Below are 19,781 nucleotides of genomic sequence, written 5' to 3'. Positions count from 1 at the left end.
AATGATAATCATATTTTTTTTAAAAACCCTTAATCTTACTTTAATTATCTCCTACCTTGTTTTAGGGTTTAAGAGAGCATAAGGATTTTAGTTATGATATGCTCCTAATTTGGGGGAGGGTTAAGGTAAAAATTGTCTCAGGAAGGTAAAACAACAAACAATAAGGCACCCTAAAAAAAGAACTTGTAAGCCCAAAGTTTCTTTCCAAAAAGAAGGAGAGAAGAATAATAAGGGTAGAAAATAAATAGGTGTCATAAGTGCTGTTAGAACAATAAATTGAGGCTAAAAAAAATAACCCTAGGCTAAATAAGTGAAATTTTTTCTAAGATAAATGCTCTCTTATAACCTTAATTTTTGAAATCCCAAAAAAACCATAATTTCTTTGATTAGCCAGGCCACATTACAAGCCAATAAAAGTTCTTAGTGATCCACCAAGTGTATGCAGGACAACTTTAACTGAGATGAAGTGCAAAATTGGGAACATTAATTGCAGGTCATAGAATTTTAAACACTCACCCAAGACTCTTTGCACAGAGAGAAACACTAAAGCCTTGTGAGAAAAAGTGAGGCAAACTGATTTGATTGATTTTTGCTACTAACCAATTCTATCTCAATGTTTGTTTATGCTTCCATTGCAAGATCATGTCAAATGCAAGAAGGTCCAGCTAAGAGAATTTGAAAAATTGTAGCTATTGAAAGTATTGGAGCATGCTCTCATTTTTGTTTTTGCTTGATGACAAACAAAGTTTTAATTTGGGAGATTTTGATAACTGCTAAATATGAGTTATTTTTTATGGTAAAAATATATTAAAAATATTTTTAAAAATATTTATTTAGTAGTTAGTTTTGGCTTAAATGATAGAAATTGATATTTTTCTTATTTATAGTTTGCAGATATGAAAATAAGGGATTAAAAGCAACAAAAATCCAGAAGATATCAAAAATATAAATAAGAAAGTTTTTTTGGCATCAGGCTCAAGTCCACTCTAACAACTATAAAAAGGGAGTCAAGCCCAAGTCCAATCAAGCAGCTATAAAAAGGAAGTCAAGCGAAGGAGAAAAGACACACAGAGTCTCAAAACACTCTCTAATACACACCTAACGTCTGAGAACTCTTCCTTAGAGAATTCTTTTTTTCTCTTTCATCATTTTCTATTCCCTTTTTCCATCCCTTTTTCTCCATCAGTTTTTATACCCTTCTTAATCGCTCGATAGAGGGTAATTTCTAATAGAACTAAAAAGAAGGGGTATCTTAATAAAATCATTGCTAGACATAGAGTGATTGCATTATGCTCATGCATCAAAGCAAACATCTAGAATTAGAACTTCATGCATTTTTATCTATATTGAGTCTTTGCAAAGGCATTTGGGAGATAGATATGTAAAATAGGTTTGTCATCATGATACTTTAGGGGCAAGTATTCTAACATATTGGTAGGAAAAAATTCACTAAATTGATCGAGAAAAATATAAAATAATACATTTTAGGCAAATCAGGCAGGCTAGGTCCCAAGATTATCACGCTCTGATTTTATTTTTTATTTTTATCTTTTCCTTATCTTTTTTATCTTTATCTTAATCTTTTATTTTTTATCTTTTAATTTTCTTATCTTATCTTTTTTTCTTCTATTTTTAATCTTTATCATCTTTTAATTTAAATCTTTTATCTTTTATTTTAAATTCATTATCTCTTACTTTTAAATTGAATTTGCATTAATCTAAGTACAAATAAGGAGTCCCTATGGATTCGACACTTCGAGTACTTTATTACTTGTGAAAAATTTAGTATACTTGCCAACAAGTTAACATACGACTGCAAGAATCAAAATTTATCCCTTTATACAATGCCAATTGTTGAAGATATACTTTTGTAACTGCATAATATTTTATTTTTCAATTTTTAAAATAGGATTTAGTAAATAAGTTGGTTTCCTATAATTTAGGAGTAAGTCAGTTTTAATGGATTAGCCTAGTCAATAAGTGGTTCCTATCTTTAAGGAGCAATTTAGTTTTAATATTCTGTTTTGCTAATATCTTGTTATCTAATTAGTTTATCTTTTGCTATTTATTCTATCGCTGCTGAGAACAATTTGAATTAGAATAAAATAATTTTATTTCCTCCGCATACATATTGTCTCTCTTTTCTCCTCTATTTTTTATAATTTTCTCCACAAAACCAACAATTGGTATCAGAGCCTTATTCTTACGGGACCTGTACCATGGAAGGTGAAGCAAGTTTTTCCCATATAACTCTTCCAATCTTTGATGGAGAGAATTATGATCTTTGGGAAGTGAAAATGCAATCCTACATGGAGTCTTTGGATTTGTGGGATGCTCTGGAAGAGGATTATGAAATATATCCGCTGCCTGAAAATCCCACCATGGCTCAAATTAAAAATCACAAGGAAAGAAAGATGAAGAAGGCAAAGGCGAGGTCATGTTTGTTCACTGGTGTTTCACAAATAATATTCATCAGAATCATGACTCTTAAATCACCCAAAGCAATTTGGGATTATCTGAAAGAGGAATACGCTGGAGATGATAGAATACGAAGCATGCAAGTGCTGAATTTAAGGGGGGAATTTGAGCTTCAAAGGATGGAAGAGTCAGATACAATCAAAGAATACTCAAACAAATTGTTGGGTATTGCCAACAAGATAAAGTTGTTGGGAAGTGATTTTGCTTATTCGAGAATTGTAGAAAAAATTTTGGTAACGGTGCCGGAGAGGTATGAAGCATCTATAGCTTCATTGGAGAACACAAAGGATATGTCGAAAATCACATTGGCAGAAGTGCTACATGCCTTGCAAGCTCAAGAGCAGGGAAGGTTGATGAGGCAAAATTGTGTTGTCGAAGGTGCTTTGCCCGCCAAACATCATGAAGTTGATGAAAGCAAAAAGGATTTTTTCAAGAAGAATCAACCAGCAAGCAACGAAAATAGTGCAAACAACCAAAACAAAGGTAAGGATAAAAAGAAAAATTATCCACCTTGTCAGCATTGTGGCAAAAAAGGTCATGCACCTTTCAGATGTTGGAGGAGACCAGATGCAAAATGTAACAAGTGCAACTAGATAGGACATGAAGCGATGATCTGCCCCAACAAAAATCACTATGATGAGGGAGCTCAGATTGCTAATCAAGAAGAAGAGGACCAACTGTTTGTGGCCACATGCTTCTTGAGTAGTGAATCAAGTGAAAGTTGGTTGATTGATAGTGGTTGTATGAATCACATGACATATGATAAGACTCTATTCAAGGATTTGAAGCCAACTAATGTCTCAAAGGTCAGAATTGGGAACGATGGCTATATTCCAGTAAAAGGAAAGGAATTGTTGCAATTTCAACATGTTCAGGTATCAAATTAATATTAGATGTTCTTTATGTACCTAACATTAACCAAAACTTGCTAAGTGTAGGTCAGTTGATTAAAAAAGGATTTAAAGTGTCCTTTGAACATCAACATTGCTTTATCTCTGACCATTTTGGCCGGGAAGTTCTAAGGGTTAAAATAAAAGGTAAAAGCTTCTCATTTGATCCAACAGAGGAGGGGCATACAACCTATTTCACTCAAGTCACACCCATGGAACTTTGGCACAAGAGACTTTGGTCATTGCCATCTTGAAAGAATGTTAAACATGAAAAAAAGGAAATATGCAAAAAAAAATTTGAAGAAGTTTCAAATGGAGGAATGCAAATCTGTTAGCACACCAATGAATCAAAAGGAGAAGTTCAGCAAAGAAGAAGGTGTTGATAACATTGATGAAGGATATTATGGGAGCTTGATTGGATGTATAATGTATCTCACTACAACAAGGCCAAACATTCTATTTTGTCAAAAGAACAAAACAAGAATTTTTGTTGACAATCAAGTAGCCATTACTATTGCAAACAATCTCGTATGTCACGGGAAGACTAAACATTTCAATATCAAGGTCTATTATTTGATAAAAATGCAACAAAGTGGAGAAGTGAACTTAATTTACTACAAGTCTAAAGATCAACTAACTGACATGTTTACAAAGTCATTATCTATCAACAAACTTGAACTCAAAGAATTGGAGTTTACGGTTCCAAAAGCAAGGAGGAGTGTTGAAGATATACCTTTGTAACTACATAATATTTTATTTTTCAATTTTTAAAATAGGATTTAGTAAATAAGTTGGTTTCCTATCATTTAAGAATAAGTCAGTTTTAATGGATTAGCCTAGTCAATAAGTGGTTCCTATCTTTAAGGAGCAAGTTAGTTTTAATATTCTGTTTTGCTAATATCTTGTTATCTAATTAGTTTATCTTTTGCTATTTATTCTATCGCTGCTGAGAAGAATTTGAATTAGAATAGAATAATTTTATTTCCTCTGCATACGTATTGTCTCTTTTTTCTCCTCTGTTTTTTTATAATTTCCTCTACAAAATCAACACCAATGATGTTCTGTAGATCAAGCAAAGCTAAATCTAACTATAAAATTGAATTACTTATGCTGACCAAAAGTCGTTATTAATTGATAGATAATTGGGTGGGTAGGGGTCCCAACTGCTCCCGCATGGCTTCCTACGGACATGCTTATCAAGGTACAGTTTAACTTGTTCCAATTGTACCTACTACTTATTACTAAGCTTCTTGCAGGATCAGCATAAGCAAAAGCCTAATCAAGCTGAGCTTTGACTTGTACCTGGCTTATTTTGTATCCAATCAACTGAGCCAGTATTCTGTGCAGTAGCAATTGATTCCCTTCGATGGTCCTATATTCTTACAGAAATTAGCCATATACCTCACTCTTTATTTTTTTTCCCACGCAGTCAGAGAAACTCAATTATGAAAGGCTATGACCTACAGTTTGGGCACAAAACTATACTAAATAGATAAATGATACTTCGTTTTTCTGATGATGTAAGAGAGTATAATTCAAGAAGCATGGTTTTAAGCATCATCTTGGACTCTACTCCGTCTTTAGTGCAGTGTACTTGAAAGCTTTTTGTGATGTGTATTTGTGCTTCCCTATTCTTAACATTTAATAAATATAAATGGTCTTTTGATTTGAGAAAATATAATATGGTTTTATGTTTTGTTTTTACTTTTAATTACAAAAATATCACCTTATTTTTACTGTTTTTTTTTTAATTTCAAGAGCTTGTATAAGAAACCATTTAAACAGAAAATGAAAACAAAGGTAACATATTTTAAACTTGAAAATATGATACAAAATGAAAATAATGGAGCATTTTTACAGTTAAAAGTAAAAGCAGAACATGTTTTCTTAAAGTAAACAGCTCCTAAGATTAAACCTTTGATACACAACCAGAGTAATCATCTGAAAGTTGATGAGATATGAGAATCAATATGCAAGGTGGTGAAGCAGAGACACCAGAGAGCAAAAAGAGTGAAGGGTCATCTAATGCTCAGTCTTCAAGTTCTGCTGCTCCTAAACCCAAGAAACCCGTCTATTCCTGTGAGTTAAGCAATCATTAAATTAACTAGTTTTTCTTTGGGTTTAAGAGCCTCTCTTTTTTTAACATGTTACTGATAAGGACTATCTACCGACTATGTTATTAATTGTTGTGATATTTTGCCAATGAGTGATTTTTCAATTTGAAGCTTTTTGTGTATAGACTGAGTGGAGGAGAGAAGATGATGATAAGATACTTCATCTTGCTAAGCTTATACCCACTCAGTGGAGGACAATTGCTCCAATTATTGGCCGTACCCTTATTTTTCAGTACAGGTTACAAAATTGTACGTTGTTGGTACATGAGGCAGTTTATGGTAGTAAATTGATGAAGTGAATGAAGTCTCAGAAAATTTGTAATGAGTCGGATTTCTTAGAACACAAATAATTGAATAATAAAAATTTGTATATCATATGGGTATTATTGGATTCCTAAAAAAAATAAAAAATATATAGAGATAAAAGCTTCTAGCAATAATTTATTTAAATTTATAATCACTGTATATTTGATTTAGGTAAAAGTTGAAATATATAAATTAGAAAATAGAATTACAGAGAGAATGTACGGATTTAACTCAAGATATTTAATGTGTATTTTTTTTTCATTAATAGTGTTTTTTTTTTTTTAATTCTGTGAATACTGTCCTAAGGGCACACATTGATAAAACCTCAAAGAATAAGTTAAATTAATAAACTAGTCTCTACATTTATCATGATTTTTAATTTTTTTTTGCATGAAAAATATTTAATTTTTTATTCATACTTTAAAAAAACGAATTCATCTTTGTTATTTATTAAAATTATAAAAATGTTAATTTTTTCTGAGTTAGCTATATTTTATCTTAGACAACGAGACATTATTTTAAAGATTGGAAACAAATTAATAAAATCTAACGCCATTAATTAAAGAAAACATGATTTTTATTAACAAAAAAAAATTTATAAAATTAGTACACTTTTTATTAACATGATTTTTTTATAAAATTTATTAATTAAACTACGAGAGACTAAAATTTCTAATAACTAATGGGCATGAAGTTCTACTTTTTCACCGTTCTTATTTTTTTTTCAAGTGTTTAAATACATGTCACACGGTTTAAATATCTTGGGTCTGTAATACAGGATGATGGAGAAATTGAAGGGGATGTGAATCATCGCATTCAAGCAGGATGGATGAAATGGAGAAAAGCATCGGGGGTGTTATGTGATGCAAAGGTACCGATCAAGCTAAAGGGAAAGTTTTATCGGACTGCGGTAAGACCGGCGATTTTGTACGGAACAGAATGTTGGGCGGTCAAGAGCCAACATGAGACTAAAGTAGGTGTAGCGGAGATGAGGATGTTGCGGTGGATGTGTGGTAAGACTCGACATGATAAAATTAGAAACGGAGCTATTAGAGAGAGGGTTGGAGTAGCGCCTATTGTAGAGAAGATGGTGGAAAATAGACTTAGGTGGTTTGGGCATGTAGAGAGAAGACCGGTAGACTCTGTAGTGAGGAGAGTAGACCAGATGGAGAGAAGGCAAACAATTCGAGGCAGAGGAAGACCCAAAAAGACTATAAGAGAGGTTATCAAGAAGGATCTCGAACTTAATGATTTGGATAGAAGTATGGTACTTGATAGAACATTATGGCGGAAGTTGATCCATGTAGCCGACCCCACCTAGTGGGATAAGGCGTTGTTGTTGTTGTTGTTGTTGTTGTTTAAATACATGTGACATCACTAAATAAACAATTTGTTTTTGAAATTTGGACACTAAATAAATAATTAAATAGTATTAAATATGAATATGGTTGTACTGTATACTTTGTGTCGTTATATTTTGGAGATATTTGTTAGACTCTTTCTATATTTTTCCTTCATAGCCTCGTACTTGTAATTGGTTTTCTTCCTTTCTCTTAATACATAGAGTCATAGACTCTACTCACTCTAGTTAGTTATCATAAAATTTGTTCCATAGTTGACTCTACTCACTCTAGTGTTGTTAGTTTGCATTATCATTGAATAGTATTGCTTTTTAGAATTAACTAGTTGTAGAATGGGGAGTTTTTTTTCTTCAAAATATGGTGTAACTTACCTTCTAATATTGATGATGATTTTCTTTGGTCGCAGGATTTGTGAAAGGAAAGAGTTGTGACAGTATTAGTGTGTGGCATTAGTGGCTATGACAAATCTATATTGTTTGCATTGCTAGTAACTTGACAAAGAGAAACAATTGTTTGTATTTGAAATGCAAAAAAATCTAATTTTTACTTATTTTGTGGTAGGATATATATGTGAGTAAGTTGAAGATGAATAATATATATACCTTATAGGTTGATAACTATCATTTAAATTTAATTTGTTTTTAGATTACAATTATGAGATTGTAAGTAATGTGATATTATAATGAAAATAATATTTTAATTCAAAATATTTTTTTTACAAATTGGTTCTGGTTGGTTTAATGTAAACATAGACAAAATATTATTATTTTTTTTGTAAAAAACAACATAGATTTGTCTAAAACCGATGTAGAAAGTGTATTTACAACATTGGTTTTGTCAAAACCAATGTTGTGAGAATACTTGCTACATCGATTTTGTCCAAAACTGATGTTGTAAGCACATTCAACATTAGTTTTACCAATAACCGATGTTGTAAAGACATTTTCTACATTGGTTTTTTCATAACCAATGTAGAAAACGCTTGAGTGTGCACCATTCAACATTGGTTTTTTTAGAACCGATGTTGTTATGCACCTTATAACATTTGTTTTGACCAAAATCAATGTCATTTTTTTTCGTGAAAATCGATGTCATGTTGTGTATGTTAAGATTGGTTTTTTGAAAATCAATGTTAACATTGATGATGTTAACACCAGTAGTTTCAACATCGGTTAAAAATTGATGTTGAAAATAAAAAATAATCGATGTTAAAAGCCTATTATCTAATAGTGAATTCACTTATGATGAACATAATCTGTATATAAAACAACAATCATTAATGATATATAAAATAAGTTATAAAAGTATTTGTAACAAAAAAGAGCATCAAAAGTTTATGAAAGACATTCATACCTGTAAAGATGATAACTAAGAATAACAATCAATGTCATGATGATGACGCAAACAGTAAAAGAAAAAATACCTACAAATTACAATTACAAAATGTTATTTGAAGAGATTGAAATAAAAAATAAACATTTAAAGGACTAAAATAAAAAATAAAAGTATTTAAAGGTGGGCTTAACACATAAGTTTGTGCTAAGCCCAATTGACAATAAAAATTTTCCTTACACAGGTGGTTTATGAGATGATCTATATGGCATACGATGGATGGATTGTTTTCTGGTCTAATTCATATTTTTTGTTTGCATTCTCATTCTTGATGTCAATTAAGCGAAAAAAATGTGAGGTGTGGTATTTTTTTTTAATAAGTGAGGTGTAGTATAATCAACACATAATTGAACATTTTTATTATCGTCATTTTTTTAATTAAACTATTTTTCTACATCCATAGACTTGATAATTAATATTTTATGAAAAATATTCACATAATACTCTATTGGTATGATTGACATTCAAGTTAACTAAGACTTATAAGATTAACTTAGTAATAAAAAAAGGAAAAAAATTATGGGTTCAAATCCTCTTACTAACAATGAAGAACAAATCCAAAAACATTTTTAAAGGGAACTATTTTTCTTTTTTTTTGTGCAATTATTTATATCTAACTCTTAATAAATAATAAGTTTTTATAAAATAAAACATTATTAATTTTGTGAGAAAAATTTGTATGAAAAATTAAGATAGATCCATTACTAGAATAAAAAATATTAAACAAACATAAATTCAACAACTTATTTCTTTAATTCATTTTCTTCTATTATTTTTTCTTTTTTCACATGTATATAAAGGATCCTTAGGAAGGGAGTGCAAGATCCTTTCTTGTCCTTCCTTGAATTTGTCTTTGCTAACAATAATTAACATTTAACATTTATTAATAAATAAATTAAGATTAAAACATCTATATTAGCATGATTAACATTATGACATCAACAATATAATTCTATTAAATATTAGATATCAAATTAACATTAACATATGAATAAAGATTACACAATTTCCTTAAAAAATTTACACAATAAGAATAGTGAGAAATTAATTTTTTAAATTGAAACAAAAGGGGATACTTTGACTCAGTAGGGGCTGTTTTCATGAATTGTTCTAAGACAAAGCAAATTTTATCTGCCGTTTCGCAAGACAGATTTCAAGATATAGATTACCGCTTGTTAAGATATATGATTAACATGCCTTAAAGATGACATTGGTATAAATTGAAGATAAAAGCAATTTGAGTAGTTCCAAATTCTATAGAACCCTTTTTAAGTCTATTTTCAACTAAAATACAAACCAAGTGTCAAGATATTCAAAACATAGCATTTTATTGCTTTATTACAGCAGCCACACAGTAAATCACTCAGCAGAGCATGTTACACTATAAAAATCATAAAAAATGTACAAAAATTGAAATGAAATGGGATCAATTGTTTCACAAAGAGTACACACAAGCCTACAACAATTCCACAGGTCATTAAAAACTAAGATCTGCGTCAATCACAATGCAGCTCGTATCACAGAGCAGAAGTGTAACATGTTTTCAGCAACATATATAAGCACCTATATTGCATAACTTGCATATTGTATTAATATGTAGAACTTAGGATTTAAATAATCTACACTTAGGTTCTATTTTAACATGATTAGAGGTAAGGTATATCATTCACAAAACCAAGGTTAAGCTCACTTAATTTGCACACAAATACAGTGAATGTTTTGGGCTGATTAAGCTAATTATAATTGACATTACTTCTATTCCAACATAAATGTTAGAAACCACACCAATTATAGCATAACAAAAGACTCTTAGCATAATTTAAATTAAAGTCTGTAACAAGTAGCATAATTTAAATGAACTTTAAACTAAAATTCATGATAGCTCATAATTTAAATGACTAACGAGAGAATGCATTCAAGGGCATTTCGTTAAACACATTGTAAGCAACTTAATTTCACAAAACTAACCATGGCATATATCTCCCACATTTTCACCAAGATTGGTTCCCTCATCAATATAAATAACAATATGGAAAACAAAACAAGTATCAAAACACTATTTTAATTTTAACCCCTAAGAATATATATACAAAGAGTTATCAGGCAAGCTAAGTCTGATAGAGGCTTCCGTTTCGTGAGAGGAGACGAAGGATGGGAGAGAAAGTGATGAAACCCTGATTTGTGGATCCAATTTTTAGCATTAACTGGGGAACCTATTTGACATTCTCTGAAATTACGTAAAATAAAAGGATACAGCGGAATTAGAGAAGAAGATGAAAAGAATAACGCCACAATTTTAGAAGATTGATAAGTTGAGGATGATTCACCACAAAGAATAAAATTCTTTGATAAGAACCTAATGTTTCATACAAGAACCGGGAGACATGATCTCAACTGTGTCTAATACAAAAATTTTATCAAAAACTGCCAGCAAAGTATTTAAGGAGTCTCATTATAACTCCTACTAATAATCCTAAATTAGGCCCAAGATCCAATAATTAATCTAATAATTAAAAGATGTGAAAATAACATTAAAAAGGTAGCACTCCATTACAAGTTCAAAAATAGGCCAAAAAATGTAATTAAAAATAAAAATAAATCTTATTCTAAGAGTTGACTAAAATAAATGAGCTTCGCTTCTTCTTTTTCTTTTTCCTCCATGAGAGAATTTAGTCTCTCACCAATCTTTTCTTGAAATCTCTTTCTCCTTGGATAGTTTCCTATTAGAATTAGAAAGGAAACGATTCGTGAGAATGAGAGGAAGGATCTTAAATGGTAGTGCGAGAAGGAGAAAAAAGTAAAGATTTCAAATGGCTAACCTTTTGTGAGAGTTAAGAGTGAGTGCGAGTGAGAGTTGAGAAGTTCCACCACAGAGTTGAGGATTTGAGGTTGCGGAGAGTGATAGTGAGAGTGAGAGCTAGAGTGAGAGTGAGGATTAGAGGATTTGAAGCACTACAGAGAGAGAGACTCGGAGTGAGTGAGTGAGAGAAGAGGAAAAACAAATTCTAAATAAGATAAATATAACGTCAACTTTTTTGAAAATTGATGTAAACATTAAAGCATAATATTGATTTTTGAAAAATCAAAGTTAATGAATTTATATTAAACTGATGTTAACAAACTTATGTTATTTACGAATATATCACCATGTTTTTCTTAACATTAATTTTTGAAAAAAAATCAATGTTAACATATCGATGTCAAATCCATTTTTTCTAGTAGTATAAAAATCAATCATGTTTTATATAAATTAATCTTCATATTTTAATGGATAAAAAAAAAATTAAATGGGACCTTTTTAATTATTCTATTTAAGGTTCACTAGACTTATTCTCTATTTATATTTACCAAATGCTATCGGGGGTTTATATATATGAAATTCTCGTAATTAAATGCTTATGCAGTTATGCACCTATATAAGGTCTTATAATTCTAAGATTCACTTCAGATTTTTTTCTTCCACCTCTTGATTATATGTCACAATGGTGTCACCACTTCTAATTCTATGCTTTTCTCTTCCTTTGCTTTTGTTTTTCTTCTTCCAAAGCCGCAAAACCTTCAAGAAGCCACCCCTTCCACCATCTGGTCCTATAGGCCTTCCCATAATAGGGAATCTCCATCAGCTAGATAGTTCTGCTCTTTATCTGCAACTATGGCAACTCTCAAAGAAATACGGTCCTCTATTCTCCCTTCAATTAGGTTTAAGACCAGCCATAGTTGTTTCATCCCCTAAATTGGCCAAAGAAGTATTGAAAGACCATGACCTTGAGTGTTGTGGAAGACCTAAATTACTTTCCCATCAGAAATTGTCCTACAAAGGGTTAGAGATCGCATTTTCCACATACGGTGACATTTGGAGAGAAATTAAAAAGATTTGTGTTGTCCATGTCCTTAGCTCAAGACGTGTTCCAATGTTTTCCTCAATAAGACAGTTTGAGGTCAAGCAGATGATTAAGAAAATATCCGAGCATGCTTCATCGTCAAAGGTTACAAATTTGAATGAAGTGGTGATGTCTCTTACTAGCACTATCATATGTAGAATTGCCTTTGGGAGAAGCTATGAAGATGAAGGAACCGAAAGGAGTAGGTTCCATGGGATGCTAAATGAGTGTCAAGCCATGTGGGGAACCTTCTTTTTCTCAGATTATATTCCTTTCTTAGGTTGGATTGATAAACTGAGGGGACTTCATGCACGTCTTGAAAGGATTTTCAAGGAGTCAGATAAGCTCTACCAAGAAGTCATTGGTGAACACATGGATCCCAATAGAAAGATTCCAGAGTACGAGGATATAGTAGATGTCTTGCTTCGACTGAAGAAGCAGGGTTCGTTATCCATAGATCTCACAAATGATCACATTTAATTTATCTTGGTTATAATTGTAGATAAATTTCTAATAACCATTGGAAAAAAAAAAAAAGAAAAATATTAAATTTGTTCAATAATTTAAAATTAATTTATGTAGGAAAAATTATTCATTTAATTCTCAGTTGGACAAACTTTACTTTTCCCTTACACATGAGAACCATCCCTTTTAATCATTGTGTTAATATAGGAATCAAATGAATTATAATTTAAATTAATTTGTAAAAAAAAATTCATTTAATTTTTCAAAAATTTGTTTTAATTTATTCTTGAAGTAATGTTAATTTTTAAAAGAAATTTAATTTATTTTATCTTTCTTTTTCTTACCTATAAACACATTTGTAGAAAAGTTTATCCAGACATATATAATCTTATTTCAGTAACAAAGTGACATATTTGTAACACATGCATCATTCTTATACTATTATATATAGATTACAGCTAGGAAGAAATAAATTATTATATGATCTAAAATTATTATAGTCACGGTTAATTTTCATGTGATGTGTACAAAAAAAATTTGAAATCTTTTTAACATATAATTTTAGAGATTAAGATCATAATAGTCTCGAGTCATACACTAATTTATCTGAGAGAAAAATATCTTAATTCAAATAGTACGTTCCGTGCGTTCATCGATCGAATAAAGGCCAGACCTTCAAAGACTATTTTCTAATTTATACCAGTATCTATAATTTAAAATCTATAATCTATAATATATACAAACGTCTATAGTTGAGAATGGACAAAAATAATGGCCAATTCATAGTCTATCGATCTTCAATTGATTGATAAACAGCTAGCATCAATTTCCTCTAAGAATGCAGTTCATTTTTTATTATTGCTATTTTTATTATAAACTAGTGCAAAATCTACGTGATAAAATTAATTTAAAACAATAAAAGGAAAATGAGAAAGTCTATTCTCACAATGAAAAGTCCAATTAAAAGTTATTTTTGTCAAAATCTATTCTCAACCAATTATAAACAGCTGATTTCTTTCTGCAGAACATGCTTGTAGCTGCAACGGATACAACTGCAGCCACAACAGTGTGGGCTATGACTGCTCTACTAAAGAACCCAAGAGTAATGAAGAAAGTTCAAGAAGAAATTAGGACTTTGGGAGGTAAAAAAGATTTTCTAGATGAAGATGATATTCAGAAATTTCCCTATTTCAAGGCTGTGATAAAAGAGACACTGAGACTGTATCTACCAGCACCGTTGCTGGTGCAAAGAGAAACAAATGAAGCATGTATTATAGATGGTTATGAAATTCCAGCAAAAACAATAATCTATGTGAATGCTTGGGCTATCCATAGAGACCCTAAGGCTTGGAAAGACCCTGAAGAGTTTTCACCTGAGAGGTTCTTGGACATCACTATAGATTTACGAGGGAAAGATTTTGAGTTAATTCCATTTGGTGCTGGTCGTAGAATTTGCCCTGGCATGCATATGGCAATTGCCTCATTGGATCTTATTCTTGCTAATCTTCTTAATTCGTTTGATTGGGAATTGCCTGAAAGAATGAGAGAAGAAGACATTGACACTGAGATGTTACCAGGAATCACTCAGCATAAGAAGAATCCTCTATATGTTTTGGCCAAGTGTCGTATCTAAAAGTTTGTTTAATAAAATGTAATTATTATTGTACAGTTTGAAACCCGCCCATAAGTATAAGGTATATATAGGTAAATAAGGGCATGTTGATGTTATGCGGATTATATCTGGCCTTGATCTTGTAGTGAACTGTTTGCTTATCATGTATATATAGTTTTCCTGTACAGAATATGTATGAGTTCAGCTGTTCTAGTGTGATGAAGAGGACAATTGATGCACAATCTATAAATATTTTTATAGATATTTTCTAACTTTGAGATATATCCGAAATCTAATAAGTTCCAACAACGATCCAATTCGTCTGAACTTTTTCGAAACCGAAAAAGTGATAAAGACAATCGTTTCAATTTTTGTTTTAACAATGAATTCAGAAAATAACCGTAGTTGAACTATGTTTGGCGGTGCGCGGCATTTATATGTGTATCATTTTTCATGCACTCAAAATACGTGTCTAGCTTTTAGAGTGTCTGCCTTCATGTACCGAAATCTCATCTTGTTAAGAAAAAAATGCCATGTTATTCTTATCTATTTTTGGTGTGAAGGACCTAGTGCAGAAACGTGGCATCAGTTGCCGAATAAGATAAAAATAGGTGCATTAACAAAATCAAGTTTTATATAGTAAAAGAGTATAAAAAAAGTTGAAAAAAAACAGTTAAAAATAATCATAGAATACAAATTTTCAGCTTTTTAAAAACAACTTATTTTTGATAAAAAATTTTTTTTCCAAATTTAAGCTAGCTAGGATTTCTAAACATTTTATATTTTTTTTATAAACAAATAAAATGGAAGAAAAATAGTGGAAATGGGGAAATTTTTTTTTTCAAAACATGTTCTAATTTTTGTAATTTTTCCTTTGTCACATTGAGAATTTTTTTACATAAAAAATGTGGTGTTATTACTCTACTTCTATAGTTATTTTTGCTTCCTCATGGTATTTATTGTGTGTTTTGGTCTTTGAATGTGTAATCCAAAGATAATTTTTTTCCTGAAAAATTAAAAAAAATTGTTTAATTCCTAAATGTATAAAATGTTACAATTTTATTCTACCGTTAAGAAATAATTTATCCTTAAGTTATATACAAAATGAAATTATTTCATTTTTTATATTTATTTACTAAATCAGAATTTTCAATTGTTCAGTAAGCAAAGTATTACTCTTTTACACATTCATTGACCAAATATGATCATTTATCCTTTTTTTTTTATCTATAACTACTACTTTTGGTGTAGGAAATATCAGATCTTCAAAAAAGTTGAAAGAATCTTAAAAGAGTTGGATTTGGACTCCAGAGCCTAAAGCATGATCATGCTTAAAGAAGCACCCAGCGCTTGCTTGAGAGCCAACATTTGCCGAATTCTGCTTAAAAAATGAAACACGGTCGTGATTATTAAAGGATTACCTATGTCATACTAATTTCTTTTATGTGTGAATGATGACCTAGGTAATCCTAATATATGAAACTTTTGTGATAGTGACTTGGAAAATAACTCAACTAACTCTTCATATTTTATTTTGAATGTGTTCTGGTAGGCTATTATGGTCAATCGAAGATGATAGACTTCCCAGTTATGGTAGGATCCATTTGCAGCATAGCCCGGTTGGACAGTGGAAACATAATGATCTTTCTGGAGAGGACATTTTCAAAGGGCACGTCACCTTTAGTTTTCTTAATTTATGTTATTCTTGATGCATTTTTGGATACTTGTGTTAGTTCGACATTGATACTTGTGTTAGTTTCCCTTACACTTGGCTACGAGAGAGTTACACTTGCCCCCACCATCACCATCTCTAGATGATTTCTATATGATGGACGCACAGGTTATACCAATAAATAGTTCAACATTACAATTCTCCTTCTTCCTATGTGGGTTCGCCATTGAATTTACCTAGTGGCACATCACCTATAGTGTTATTAAATTCAAACCAAATTAATCGGTCCAACCGGTTCAACCTACAACTGGACCTGCAATCGATTCAGTTATAATAAATATATAAATGGAATATACAAAGCTTGTCATTAAAAAGAAGACCTACTTTTGTAAGAGAGATAGATAATGAAGACGTACAAGAGGGAAAAAGTAATACGGAAAGGAACCACACAATGAAAAGGGTAAAAGTAGAGTGCACTAAGAGATAACATCGACCTACCCTTATTTACCTATCTTATATTCTTATGGGCAGGGTACAAACAGAATCAGTACATTTTTAATTAATCATAATTTTGGATTCTAGACTTGGCCAAAACATAAAGAGGGTTCTTCTTATGCTGAGTAAGTCCTGGCAACATTTCAGTGTCAATGTCTTCTTTTGTCATTCCTGCTGGCAATTCCCAATCAAATGAATTTAAAAGATTAGCAAGAATAAGATCCAATGAAGCAATTGCCATAGGCATGCCAGGGCATATTCTACGACCAGCACCAAATGGAATTAACTCAAAATCTTGACCTCGAAAATCTATAGTATTATCTAAGAACCTCTCGGGTAAAAACTCATCTGGGTCTTTCCAAGCCTTAGGGTCTCTATGGATAGCCCAAGCATTCACATAGACTATTGTTTTTGCTGGAATTTCATAACAATCTATAATACATGCTTCATTTGTTTCTCTTTGCACCAGCAACGGTGCTGGTAGATACAGTCTCAGTGTCTCTTTTATCACAGCCTTGAAATAGGGAAATTTCTGAATATCATCTTCATCTAGAAAATCTTTTTTACCTCCCAAAGTCCTAATTTCTTCTTGAACTTTCTTCATTACTCTTGGATTCTTTAGTAGAGCAGTCATAGCCCACACTGTTGTGGCTGCAGTTGTATCCGTTGCTGCCACAAGCATGTCCTGCAGAAGGAAATCAGCAGTTCATAATTTGTCAAAAACAGATTTTGAAAAAAATATAAAAATTGGATGTCTTGCCTTTGTGAGGAAAAACTTTTACTTTTTTACTTTGTAGTTTGTAATAAATTAGTTCAGCTCTCATGCTAAAACCTTAAATTGGATGATGAGTCATATATTGTGGCATGAAGATTTTACAAACTAAAATTTTTTAAATGTAGGAATTGAAGATGAATACTAAAATGTTTATAATAATTCATATATTTTACTTTCACCCAATTGAGTTAGATCCTTTAGTCAAAAAATAAAAACTATAACAAACATGTCCTAAATGTAAAGGCCGGAAAGGGAAAGAATACAAACCATGAGCACCGCTTTGATGTGATCATTTGTGAGATCTATGGAATACAAACGCTGCTTCTTCAGTTGAAGCAACACATCTGTTATATCCTCATTCTTTGTGGTCTTTCTATTAGGATTCATGTGTTCATCAATAACTTCTTGGTAGAACTCATCCAACTCCTTGAAATTCCGTTCAAGACGTGCATGCAGTCCCCTCAGTTTATCAATCCAACCCAAGAAAGGAATATAATCTGAGATAAACAAGGTTCCCCACATGGCTTGACACTCATTTAGCATACCATGGAACTTACTCCTTTCGGTTTCTTCATCTTCATAGCTTCTCCCAAAGGCAATTCTACATATAACAGTGCTAGTAAGAGACATTAGCACTTCATTCAAATTTGTAACTTTGGAAGATGAGGCGTGCAAGGATATTCTTTTAATCATTTGCTTGACCTCAAAGTTTCTTATTGAGGAAAATCTTGAGACACGTCTTGAGCTAAGGACATGGACAACACAAATTTTTCTAATTTCTCTCCAAAACTCACCATATGGGGAAAATATCATCTCTAACCCATTGTAGGACAGTTTCTGCTGGCCAAGTAATTTAGGTCGTCCACTAAACTCAAGGTCGTTGTCTTTCAATGCCTCTCTGGCCAATTTATGGGAGGAAACAACTATGGCTGGTCTTAAACCTAATTGAAGAGAAAATAGAGGACCGTATTTCTTTGAGAGTTGCCATAGTTGTAGATAAAGAGAAGAACTATGTAGCTGATGAAGATTCCCTATTATGGGAAGGCCTCTAGGACCAGGTGGAAGGGTTGAGTTCTTGAACGCTCTGCGATATTGGAAGAGGAATAACAAAAGCATGGGAAGAGTTATGCATAGAATTAGATGTGGTGACACCATTTTGGCCTATGACCAAGAGGTGGAAGAAAAACAGTCTGTGGTGAATATCACATTAGAATCATACGATCTTTATATAGGGGCATAAGCTTGCCGACTGTATAAAAATCTGAGGCACTAGTAGGTAAAGTTGCGCCCAGTACAAACAAAAAAATCTCAATTGAACAATAAAATTGAATCACAAGAAGTTGTCATTTGAATTTGAGAATGATTATCTTAGAGATTATAACTCTAAGACATTAGTACCAAATTTTATTGAAAGAACAAAGACTATAAACATACTTTATATCCATATAAATCTATACATAGTTTGACAGCTCGAATCCAACTTTCATTATCCCATTAAATCCATCTACACTGTAAGTAATAGTGTCACACACACATTTTCTTTTACATATGTAGAATTTTATATTATTTTAAAATCATTTATTATCTCATTGATATACATTAAAATTACTGTAATATAAAAATTTTAAAATATATTAAATTATCAATCATTTTATTTTTTTTTGTTATCGTTTAATTTTAATGAAATTTGACACATACAATTTTATTAATATGTAAATATAATTTAACGATTAAATAAATAAAAATAATATAATAATTATTAAAATTATACTAAACAAATCAACACATTATGTTGGACTAATATGACAGTCCACAGAGAAGCTGATAAGACAAAAAGGTGATCACAATACGTACAATGGGAGACTTGTCGATTAGCAATCATTATTGCTAAGCAGAATCAATGTGTACAAGTTGTCCAGCTCAATGTGGGTCTATAGGGTTCTCAGATAAGATTTTTTTATCACTGCAAACTTCTCCTTTTTTAAGAAAAAAAACGTGATTCCTAATCTTGTTTTGAAAGATAACTTGTATTTTCTGGACTATGGATATGATTTTTAGCCCTTGGAAATTGGAATAGCAGATAGCATACTTAGAATGTACGGGAAAATGTTAAGATATCTCTTCTATTAAAAAAATTAACAATTAACATTTATCCAAAAAAAAAATAACGAGATCACATGGGTACTTAGATCACTTGGGTACGTATAAGTTGTGCAAAAGTTTGGGAGCATAGGCAAATTATAGAGTCTGCACTTAAGTGTAGCCCCACACCCAACCCAACCAAAAGAATCATTACACCCCAATAGAAAGCCACTCTCGAGGCATACATCATCTTATGAA

At 31.4% G+C, this 19,781-nt stretch overlaps 1 protein-coding gene and 1 pseudogene across 1 annotated transcript; one reads left to right on the top strand and one right to left on the bottom strand.

Annotated features, from left to right (window-relative positions):
- Window positions 1–11,982: 11,982 nt before the first annotated feature.
- LOC114405917 lies at window positions 11,983–14,689 on the top strand (annotated as a pseudogene).
- Window positions 14,690–16,513: 1,824 nt separating this feature from the next.
- On the bottom strand, window positions 16,514–18,810 carry LOC114405916 (cytochrome P450 83B1-like). Its single transcript, XM_028368440.1, has 2 exons — window positions 17,709–18,810; window positions 16,514–17,351 (listed from the first exon to the last, which is right to left on the bottom strand). Exons 1-2 carry the CDS (start codon window positions 18,594–18,596, stop codon window positions 16,731–16,733), a joined length of 1,509 nt encoding a protein of 502 aa, XP_028224241.1. The 5' UTR covers window positions 18,597–18,810; the 3' UTR covers window positions 16,514–16,730.
- Between the last annotated feature and the right edge of the window lie 971 nt (window positions 18,811–19,781).

This window comes from Glycine soja, chromosome 3 (assembly GCF_004193775.1).
Source record: "Glycine soja cultivar W05 chromosome 3, ASM419377v2, whole genome shotgun sequence".
In the NCBI taxonomy this organism is placed as follows: Eukaryota; Viridiplantae; Streptophyta; class Magnoliopsida; order Fabales; family Fabaceae; genus Glycine; species Glycine soja.
This window is presented reverse-complemented; position numbering and strand designations above follow the sequence as displayed.